The following is a 12,160-nucleotide window of genomic DNA, read 5'->3' as shown; positions in this document are numbered from 1 at the left end:
GTGGCGAAGGGGCTTGCGTAACTCAATGAAGCTATAAGCTATGCCGTGCAGGGCCACCCAAGACGGACAGGTTATAGCAGAGAGTTCTGACAAAATGTGATCCACTGGAGAAGGAAATGGCAAACCACTCCAGTATCTTTGCCATGAAAACCTCATGGACAGTACTAAAAGGAAAAAAGATATGATGCTGGAAGATGAGCCCCTCAGGTCAGAAGGTGTCCAATATGCTACTGGGGAAGAGCAGAGGGCTAGTACTAGTAGCGCCAGAAAGAATGAAGCGACTGGGCCAAAGCCGAAAGGACGCTCAGCTGTGGATATATCTGGTGGTGAAAGGAAAGTCGGATGCTGTAAAGATTTTTTCTCCATAGGAACCTGGAATGTAAGATCCATGAATGAAGGCGAGCTAGACGTAGTCAAAAAAGAGATCACAACACTGAACATCGACATCTTAGGAATCAGCGAACTAAAATGGACAGGAATGGGTGAATTTAACTCAGATGACCATCAGGTATACTACTGTGGGCAAGAATCCCTCAGAAGAAATGGAGTAGCCTTCATAGTCAATAAAAGAATAGGAAAAGCAATACTGGGATACAATCCCCAAAATGACAGAATGATCTCAATTCGAATCCAAGGCAAACCATTCAATATCACAGTAGTCCAAATCTATGCCCCAACCACTGGTGCTGAAGAGGATGAAATTGACCGGTTCTATGAAGCCCTACAGCACCTTATAGAATTAACACCAAAAAATGATGTCCTTATCATCATGGGGGATTGGAATGCTAAGGTAGGAAGCCAAAAGATAACCGGAATAACAGGCAAGTTTGGCCTTGGAGTACAAAATGAAGCAGGGCACAGGCTAATAGAATTTTGTCAAGAGAATACGATGGTCATAACAAACACTCTTTTCCAACAACCCAAGAGACGGCTCTACACATGGACATCACCAGACGGTCAACATAGAAATCAGATTGACTATGTGCTCTGCAGCCAAAGATGGAGAAGCTCTATACAGTCAGTAAAAACAAGACCAGGAGCTGACTGTGGCTCAGATCATGAGCTTCTCGTTGCAAAATTTAGGCTTAAATTGAAAAAAGTAGGGAAAAGCACTAGGCCACTCAGGTATGAACTAAATCATATTCCTGATGAATATACAGTAGAGGTGACAAATAGATTTAAGGAACTGGATCTGATAGACAGAGTGCCTGAAGAACTATGGATGGAAGTTCGCAACATTGTACAAGAGGTAGCAACTAAAACCATCCCAAAGAAAAAGAAATGCAAGAAAGCAAAATGGCTGTCTGAGGAAGCTTTGCAAATAGATGAGGAAAGAAGGGAAGCGAAAGGCAAAGGAGAAAGAGAAAGATACACCCAATTGAATGCAGAATTCCAGAGAATAGCTAGAAGAGATAAGAATGCCTTCTTAAATGAACAGTGCAAAGAAATAGAAGAAAACAACAGAATAGGGAGGACCAGAGATCTCTTCAAGAAAATTGGAGATATGAAGGGAACGTTTCATGCAAAGATGGGCATGATAAAGGACCAAAATGGCAGAGACCTAACAGAGGCAGAAGAGATTAAGAAGAGATGGCAAAACTACACAGAAGAACTATACAAGAATGAGCTTAACATCCCAGATAACCACAATGAGATGGTCACTGACCTCGAACCAGACATCCTAGAATGTGAAGTGAAATGGGCCTTAGAAAATCTGAGCAACAACAAAGCTAGTGGAGGTGACAGTATTCCAGCTGAGCTATTCAAAATCTTAAAAGACGATGCAGTAAAAGTGCTACACTCAATTTGCCAGCAAATTTGGAAAACTCAACAGTGGCCACAGGATTGGAAAAGGTCAGTTTATATTCCAATTCCAAAGAAAGGCAATGCCAAAGAATGTTCAAACTATCGCACCATTGCACTCATTTCACATGCTAGTAAAGTTATGCTTAAAATCCTACAAGCTAGACTCCAGCAGTATGTGGATCGAGAACTACCAGAAGTACAGGCAGGATTTCGAAGAGGCAGAGGAACTAGAGATCAAATTGCCAACATACGCTGGATCATGGAGAAAGCTAGTGAGTTCCAGAAAAACACCTACTTCTGCTTCATTGACTATGCAAAAGCCTTTGATTGTGTGGATCACAACAAATTATGGCAAGTTCTTAAAGAGATGGTAGTACCAGACCATCTCATTTGTCTCTTGAGAAACCTATATGCGGGTCAAGAAGCAACAGTGAGAACCAAACACGGAACCACTGATTGGTTCAAAATTGGAAAAGGAATCCGGCAAGGCTGTATACTGTCGCCCTGCCTATTTAACTTATATGCAGAGCACATCATGAGAAAGGCAGGGCTAGATGAATCAAAAGTTGGAATTAAGATTGCCGGGAGAAATATCAACAACCTAAGATATGCAGATGATACCACTCTAATGGCAGAAAGTGAAGAGGAACTAAAGAGCCTCTTGATGCGGGTGAAGAAGGAGAGTGCAAAAGTTGGCTTGAAACTCAACATTAAGAAAACCAAAATCATGGCATCCGGCCCTCTCAATTCCTGGCAAATAGATGGGGAAGAAATGGAGGTAGTGACAGATTTTATTTTCTGGGCTCCAAGATCACCTCAGATGGGGACTGCAGCCAAGAAATTAAAAGACGCTTGCTCCTGGGGAGGAAAGCTATGGCAAATCTAGACAGCATTCTAAAAAGCAGAGACATCACCCTGCCAACAAAAGTGCGTATAGTCCAGGCCATGGTTTTCCCAGTTGCAATGTATGGCTGTGAAAGTTGGACCATAAGAAAGGCTGAGCGCCAAAGAATTGAGGCCTTTGAACTATGGTGCTGGAGAAGACTCCTGCGAGTCCCTTGGACTGCAAGGCGTTCAAACCGGTCAGTCCTAGAAGAGATCAACCCCGACTGCTCTTTAGAAGGCCAGATCCTGAAGTTGAAACTCAAGTACTTTGGCCACCTAATGAGAAGGAAGGATTCACTGGAGAAGAGCCTAATGCTGGGAAAGATTGAGGGCAATAGAAGAAGGGGACGACAGAGAATGAGATGGCTGGATGGAGTCACTGAAGCAGTAGGTGTGAATTTAAATGGACTCCAGAAGATGGTAGAGGACAGGAAGACCTGGAGGAACGTTGTCCATGGGTCGGACACGACTTCGCAATTAACAACAACAACAACAAGTTTATTTCCAATTGTTATGATTATTTTGATTTGGTTATTCTCTCTGATATATGACTATTTACTATTTTGTATTTTATTACTTTCAAGTTGTTTTAATCTAAACAGGAAATTGCCCAGAGTTAGTACTGTGTTTGAGGCAACATGGAGGTTGATAAAGAAATAATTCTTGGGTTGATTGATCAAATAATAAAATCACCTTTGAGGTGGGATTCCTGATTTCATTAGCTGATTACTGCTAGATACAACTTGTAGAAACTTTTTGTTTATAACATCATATATATAAACATCTAGAATGAACTTAAAGCAGATACATGTTTAATACCTAGTAAATATGCCCACAAATGATGTAGTGTAGGGACTTGTAGCTTAATGTCAGTAATAGTTGAATTTTAATTAGGGCTTTTACAAAAATTCTTTATTTCCTAAATGTTAAAAGAAAATTTAAACTCTATTTAAAATTAAAGATAAATTAAATTTCTTCAGTTTACGGAAGTAAATACTTTTGTGAGTGACATTCATATTGGTGAAAAAGCAAAACCATCTGCTAGAGTAATGAGTGGGTTGACATCAGAGTTCAGTGAAAGGGGAGCCAAAAGCTTATCAGATAGGCCTCTGGTTGCCCTCCTGTATAGTAAGTGGAAAATGAAGTACCATTTTCATGGGTGGCTTTTTCTGCTAATGCCTGGTATAAAAGGCATCAAGAAAATAAGAATTTCTTGGACTTTACATAGTCATGGAGGGCAGATAATTTCATTACTCCCAAACCTTTCAGAGCTACTGTTCAAATGTGCATGAGAGATATTTTAATTGATTCTGTTTAAAAAAAATCCTTAAACACAATACTGATATTTAATTAGGAAAAGCACTTTAGCTGAGATATGAGCTAATTTAACTATGATTATTAAGAATAAAATTATGTCATTCTTCCTAGTCTTAATGTGAAGCCATTGCAATGCTATAATAGGCTTTTTTCCTTTTATCTAAATATTTAAAAAGATGATAAATTTAATGCTGAAATCCCATATCCTATTAGGTAACATCAATGGATTAGAGCAGTGGTGGCGAACCTATGGCAAGTGTGCCAGAGGCAGAACTCAGAGCCCTCTCTGTGGGCACACGCACCATGCCCCAGAGATGGCAACCGTCCCTCTTCAACCAGGTCCCACGTGGCCAGATGCATCCCAGCACCCATGCGCTCGCTGGCCTCTTTGTGCGGGGGCCGATGATGTCAGGCAGCAGCCGCCTCAGCCCCTGCCTCACATTTCCCTATGACAATGGCACTGCTGCCTTGCCTTACCTTGCCTCGCCTCATCCCGCAGGATGAGCCTCCTGCCCACTGCCCCTCCTGCCAGAGACCCCCTGGATCTCCCCCTACCCTGCCCGGCCCCCACAGGCGTCCCTCCCCATGAGCAATGTCAAGATGATCATGCTCACCTTGGCCACACCCATCCAATCTGCCATGACCACCACAGCCATGCCCACCTGGCACCCGGCAATAAATAAGTAGGTTTTGGGTTGCAGTTTGGGTACTCGGTCTCTAAAAGGTTCACCATCACTGGATTAGATGATGTTGCAAAAACCTTGGCAAGATAGTTCACATGCACCCAAAAGAAAGTTCTTTCTCTGATTCCTAGTCAGTGGAATGGAGTGTTCTGCCTGTATACTGTTATTGTTGAGAATGTTTCATAGGTAGGAAAGGAGACAGGTATCTTATGCATTGGGTTGCATTAAAAGCCAACCCATTAATCAGTGTTATCGCTTCCATCTTTTGGAAATTGGTCTTGCAATTAGGATTTTTTCTCCCTTTACTTTGTTCCTGAAAAATCTATTTAAAAAAAGTAGAGGTGTCCATCTAATAGGACATAAGGCTTATCTTGTCTAATCAGTCTAATTACCCTTTCAAGACTCAGTAATGAATCATACCTGCGATAAAGAAGGCTAAATAGAATGGATGTTCCATTTCACTAACAGCATCCAAAGTGTATCATCAGCTCTTTTGTAATGCATTTAGGAGACACTAGTTTAGGTCAGGGGTGTCAAACTGCCGGCCTGCAGGCTGGAGGCATCGTGGTGAAACCGCACCTACCCCATTGCTGGACTGTCTTCACTGGAAAAATTGGGATACATTCAGAGATGTACCTGTTTTGAAAACAGCCCGTATTGAACTTATAGCAGTCGAACATCAGTGCAGGAAATGTTTTATGATATTTTGTATTATGTCATAAATTGTTTTATGATAATTTTAATGTCATGAAATACATAATTTTATGTATAAAATGTTTTATAAAATTTGCAATTTTCAATTTAATAGGAGTCATGGGACCCAGATTTTGGACACATTTGAGGCACCTTGGTTCAAAAATGGTTGTCCTATGATGCAAGGTTTCACCCAGTTAAAGGTTACAGGTACAAGAGTATTAGTGGTCTACAGATTTCCTTTAGACACATATTCTTATAAGGGAAGGCATCTTTCTGATTTCTGTTTTTTGAACATTTCATACTCATAACTATTTATATATGATTCTACATTTGGAAATAAACAGTATAGAATTATATAATATTTGAACTGCTAGTGGCTTGACATTGGGGTGAAGGGAGAGAATATAGAAGGACTGAAGTTGAAAGCTTAAACTATAATACTTGAATAGCTTCCATGTTTGCTTTATTCACATGTGACATACTCTTGACTGCTTTGTGATCTTGACCTGATCTAATATTAGGTATTAGATCCAATAATCTAATACTCTAGTTAATATGAAGACTGTACACTGTACTTTAGGAGGAATTTTTTGAAAAAGTCAAATCCCATCAGATGTCTACATGAAATGGATAAGAAGGTGAAGACTGTCCCCTTTTTTGGCCTTTTATATGACAGGGAGTCAAATATTATATCTGGATTTAAAGGATTCAGTTGGTGATTGTTATCTGCCAATGTTTCCCTTTGAAAAAGCTGTCTAGCAATTGACCTCCACATGTTACTATTTTTGTTAGATGTATCAATGTTTTTTTTTTGTAAATGAAACTATCCTCTAACCCTAGGAGGTTCAAAGCCAGTTGAGGAATCCCACAGACCAAAATGGACAGGCGAGACAATGATGTCATTGATTCTTCCACCCTTCTGAAGTCTCCTGAGCATTTGTTCCAGAAGATAGGGAAACCTTGAGGAATAGATGGGGAAAAGGTCTGGGCTTCCAATGGGAGGGAAATTCCATATAGGTTTCACTGGGTCTTTGATCTTTTTCTCATATTGCCTTTCAAATGTATTGGCCTTTGGCTCTTGTGATGTTGACATAATTCTGATGAGCTCAGTTTATGATAAACCAGATTTCTTCCACATTTCATACTTTGTCATTAAATACACTACCGTATACATTCTTACCTGAAAGTTACCAAAACAGCTTCCTCCAGGTAGGGTGACATAACTTACAAATGGAGGCCCAGGCAAGTTTAGTGACTCGTATACCACAGTGCCTTCACTTGAAAATACACCTTTCTGTTTCTGCTTGTTCTCCCAGAATTCCTGAAGCATTGCCACAACGTTCACTATCAAAATATAGGAGTGAATGTTTTAGTCACAATTCATTGCCTAAAAATTGTCTTTTCACTATACTAAAAGCAAAATATTTAGAAAGAGTTACGCCGCTGCTGAACTGATCAACCTGTAGCTAGAAAGCAATTGTCTAGGTCAGGGGTTCCCAATCATGACAACTTGAGCATGCATGAACTTCAATCCCCAGAATTTCTCAGTCAGCCATACTGGCTGGGGAAATCTGGGAGTTGAATTATTTCAGTGTTTCAGATTTGGAAATTGGAAGAGGCAGAATACGTCATTGAGGCCAACCTATTATTCAGTGCATGAATCCAGTTTAGCTGTCCAGCTTGTATTTGAACATCTCCAGGGAAAGGCAGGCTACCATCTTTCTGGAAAACTGGTTTCACTGATGAACTATTCTAACTTTTGAAAAAATAAATCCCTAACACTCAATTGGAATTTGTCTTGATTTCCTATTACTTGAATCCATTCCTCATGGCAGCATGACAGAACACAATTAATGTTCCTAGTTTTGGAGCAAGACCTGTTTAGTTTGTACACATTTTAATCTTGTATTTTATGTTTTAAATTTTATGTCATATAGTGCCTTATTTTAATTGTGATAATAATAGTAATAGTAATAGTAATGATAATAAAGTTGGAAGGGACTTTGGAGGTCATCTAGTCCAATCCCCTGCTCAGGCAGGAAACCCTATACCATTTCGGACAAATGCCTGTCCAGTCTCTTCTTAAAAATCTCCAGTGTTGGAGCAATTCAGTGCTTTTGGAGGCAGGTTGTTCCACTGGTTAATTGTTCTGTCAGGAAGTTTTTCCTTAGTTCTAGGTTGCTTCTCTCCTTGCTTAATTTCCACCCGTTGCTTCTTGTCCTGTCTTCAGGCGCCTTGGAAAATAGCTTGACACCCTCTTCTTTGTGGCAGCCCCTGAGATATTGGAACACTGCTATCATGTCCTCCCTCATCCTTCTCTTCATTAAACTAGACATACCCAATTCCAGCAACCGTTCCTTATATGCTTTAGCCTCCAGTCCCCTAATCATCTTTGTTGCTCTTCTCTGTACTCTTTCTAGAGTCTCAACATCTTTTTTACATCGCGGTGACCAAAACTGGATGCAGTATTCCATGTGTGGCCTTACCAAGGCATTGTAAAGTGGTATTAACACTTCACGTGATCTTGATTCTATCCCTCTGTTAATGCAGCCTAGCACTGTGTTGGCCTTTTTGGCAGCTGCAGCACACTGCTGGCTCATATTTAGGTGATTGTCCACTAGGACTCCGAGGTCCCTGTCACAGTTACTACTATTGAGCAAGGTACCCCCTATACTATACCTGTGCATTTGTTTTTTCTTGCCTAAATGTAGAACCTTGCTTTTTTCACCACTGAATTTCATTTTGTTAGATAGCGCCCAGTGTTCAAGTCTATCCAGATCCTTCTCTATCTTAAGCCTGTCTTCTATTCCTGCCAGCTTGGTGTCGTCTGCAAATTTGATGAGTTCCCCATCTATCCCCTCATCCAAATCGTTAATATAGATGTTGAAAAGCACTGGGGTACCCCACTACACATGCTCCTATCATGAATAAACAAACAAACTTAAATCTATTACAGAATTCCATGTCTTGCACTCCAGATTTAGAGAGAATATTCTTGATCATATCCTGTGAGATTATTACTTTTCTTAGTAAGATGAACTGGAAACAAGATATATAGACTACAAGAACTTCTGATTAGATTTATTGTAAAACAGCTAATGAAGCTATTATGAAATAATAGCAACTGCTGTATATAAATAAAAAATCTATTTATAGCAAAGTCAGGATTCAGATTCCTACATCTCTTTCTCCTGTCCATGGAATGTAACTCATGGAAGCCAATATTTTCTGGGTTGAAAGGACGGTTTCCACGGTTTCCTCTTGTTTGGATAATTTTAGTTAAAATCCACATGTTCTCTTTTCCTTAATCGTAAAGACAACTGGCATACCTCAAAGCAAAGCTCAAATGTGATATTTCAAAGTATCAGTTGCATACATTTTTCCTTTTAGCTTATTGATCTCCTTGTTACAACAAAGTAATGTGCTTTCAGACTAGCTTTGAGCTGACCTCACCTGTTTTAGATCTATTTAAAATTTAATGGAAGCAAGAGTGTTTGATAGCTATCTTTAGTACATAGCTGAGTGGTAACAGAATACAATTTCTGATGAAGAATCCCATATGATGCCATTGTTGTGGAATAGATTTTCAATTGTTATTGAAACTCCATGCATTTTATATACTTCTTATTCTCTTCTTGCCTCATGTCATCCATCAAAATAGTGATAGCTACTTCAAAAATGTGTATAATCTGGCTATACTGAAGAGCTTTATATAAGAATACCATAATGCTAATATTGAAGTAGTTTTGTTTTGCAATCCTGTTATGGGTAATCTAATGGACAATCTCCAACTCTTTCAAAAAGCCTTCTTCATCCTGGAGCAATTCAGACTCCCAGAACTACCAGTAAGATTAACTTTCTAGATTTGCTGTCCCAAAGAATTAGAAAGGTACCTGATTAGGGAAAGGCTGTTGTAAAATATGAGTTAAAAAGGAGGGGAGTTGATCTACCTTTCAGAAGAGCAAGGAGATCCAAGTAAACAAAAACAGGCGATTGCATAATAGTAGACAGTAGAATTAAGATTTGATACAAAATTAACAAAATTGAATTCTGATCACCACTAAGAGATACTATTTTAATCTATTTGTTCTTAAAGCCTAGCATTGTCTGGTCTGACTGCCCTTAAAAGTTTGGGGCTGATATTTTTAATATCATTTCTTTTTCTTTTAAAAGTTGAAAGAAATGGAATTGAAAATGAGATATTTATACTCCACCCATTCTGATGCACAAGCTGTAGTCAGATGAATTGACCAAAAATTGCCGAACAATCAAGTAGAGGTAGTCCTCGACTTACAACAATTTGTTTAGTGACCATTCAAAGTTACAAAGGCACTGAAAAATGTGACTTATGACCATTTTTCACAGTTATGACTTTTACAGCATCTCCATGATCATGGAATCAAAATTCAGATGCTTGGCAGCTGGTTCATATTTATGATTGTTGCTATGTCCTAAAGTTATAATCACCTTCTGCCATCTTCTCACAAACAAAATCAATGGGGAAGCCAGATTCACTTAACAACCGGGTTACTAAGTTATCAACTACAGTGATTCACTTAACAACTGTGGCAGGAAAGGTCACTAAATGGGGCAAAACTCACTTAACAAATGTCTCATTTAACAAGAGACATTTTGGGCTCAATTGCGAGCGTACATCAAGGACTACCTGTATATCTCAAATTGTATTTTATTTATTTTGACTGCATTCACAAGGCTAGGACATGCATAATACATACATATACATACACACATGATAGTGCCCTTAATTTATCCATTAACTCTAAGCCATAATTGGTGCATCACTTATTTTAGAAAGATAAAGACAAACAGACTTCATCATGGCTTTGTACAATTTGTTTATTGCTACTTACACATGAATTATCAATGTGCTTCGATTTATAGAACAACAAATGATCAAATGGTCAATATTAATGGCTGAAGAACCATTACAGCATGACTGCTTTTCCAGTAGAGAAACCACTGCATTGGTCATGGATTCTCTGTTTCTGTGGGCCCTCCAGTCATGACATTTGTTCATCTCTGTGACATTCTTTCTGTGCACTATGCTGCCATATACAAATTGGGCTTGCAGTTGCAATATGGAAGGGGAACAAGATGTGTGAATTAGGAAAACAAAATTATCCTGCAGACCAAGAAAAATAGCCTTCCTTCCTTCCTTCCTTCCTTCCTTCCTTCCTTCCTTCCTTCCTTCCTTCCTTCCTTCCTTCCTTCCTTTCTTTCTTTCTTTCCTTTTTTCTTTCTTTCTCTTTCTCTTCCTTTTTATTTCTTTCTTTCTTTTTCTATCTCTCTCTTTCTCTTTTTTCTCCCTCCTTCCCTCCCTCCCTCTCTTCCTCTCCATATGTTTATCTCTCTTTCTCACCTATCTACTTACCTAGCTACCTATCTATCTGTTTTCAAGCAGTTTCACTACAAGGCTTTCATATTTTGAAGGACAAGCATGTTAAATTCTTGACCATTCATTACAAAGCAGAGAACATATAAAAATGATTGTTTGGTTGATTTTTTTCCCCCACTACATTTTGGGAAAGATTTATTTTTTAATGAAAAATATTTCTTTTAACAAGCATGTAACCTGGAACTTATCCTTTCCTTTCCCTTATGTTCTTGTTGATAAAATGATACACCACCAAGAACATCTTTTGTTTTGGGATAGTTCTGTTTAGGATTGCTTGCAAAACATGTTTTCAGTGGAAGTTTAATCCTAGGTCAGTGGCCTTACCAATCAAGTGGAAGTGGGCCCCTTGGAAATCAGCAAAATTAATAGAGACTTAACATTGACTGTGTAAAGCATCAAAGAGGCAAAGAAGATAATAGTCTCAGGTTTAAATTGCAATAAAGAGACCACACAGAAGTGAAGGAAACCACCCAAAGCTGAGGAATGAATTGTTAGAACTGATGAAGGAATGTTAGGGCAGAAGCCTATTGCAGCCTTCCTAGCTGTGTCTGGTATTGAGACAGAATCCTGAGACTCTTTCATGGTCACAAGTAAAACCATTTATAAAGAAGACAAGCAGTGTACATTTTCTGCTTAGTCAATTGTAAAAAGACTTTTCAACAGAAAGGTTGTTTTATTTAACTTGTCAGATTAATATTAAATAACCGTTTGACTATTGAGTAGGAAAAATAACAGTCCTTTGGAGTTTAGTATATATTCAAGGTCCCCTCACCCTCTTTTTTTTCCAAAGGAAGATTCTTTAATGCAAGGCTACTAAAATTGCCTTCCATTTCCTCAATCAATCTGCAGCATGTAATAAGTAAAATTAGATAATTTAAACATACATAACTTTAATGTTCACCTTCTGGCAGCTGCCTCCCATTAGGGGCTATAATTTAACCAATACCTCACACTGAAGCTGCAAAAAGTATTCTGGGCTCTGCACATACATATTAAATGAAATGCAGAGAAAAATGCATATTGCAATAGCTATATGGATACAGGAATAACAACAAAAGCAGAACAGTTTATTTTACTTCTATGCATATGCCAATCATCACCAAAAGCTTTTCATTGGCTTACAGCAAACTAAAATTAATAGGATCAATATAATAATTTTTCTTTTATGTCCTGTGCTAAGCACATTGGGCTACAAGCATACTCTAAAAGTCTCAATGCGCAGCTACAATCTTCACATCCTTCCATTTAAGATTGATGTTTTTCAGGTTTTCCTGAAATGTTTGGCACCAGGTTTTGTTTGGCCTTTTTCTTTTTCTCCGACCATCTGGTGGTATCTAATGGACTGCAGTCTTTGTTG

At 38.8% G+C, this 12,160-nt stretch overlaps 1 protein-coding gene across 1 annotated transcript in view; it reads right to left on the bottom strand.

Moving 5' to 3' along the window:
- Positions 1 to 12,160, bottom strand: part of LIX1 (limb and CNS expressed 1) — a 41,573-nt gene that overhangs the window by 23,636 nt on the left and 5,777 nt on the right. Inside the window, exon 2 of the mRNA XM_039340410.1 lies at positions 6,568 to 6,731. Coding sequence (XP_039196344.1) covers positions 6,568 to 6,731 — 164 coding nt within the window. The remainder of the gene's footprint in view (positions 1 to 6,567; positions 6,732 to 12,160) is intronic.

This window comes from Crotalus tigris, unplaced genomic scaffold (genome assembly GCF_016545835.1).
Source record: "Crotalus tigris isolate CLP2741 ecotype Arizona unplaced genomic scaffold, ASM1654583v1 scf7180000017744.3724543626:3957646, whole genome shotgun sequence".
Classification (NCBI taxonomy): Eukaryota; Metazoa; Chordata; class Lepidosauria; order Squamata; family Viperidae; genus Crotalus; species Crotalus tigris.
Note: the sequence above shows the minus strand (reverse complement) of the source record. Positions and strands in the feature narration are given on the sequence as shown.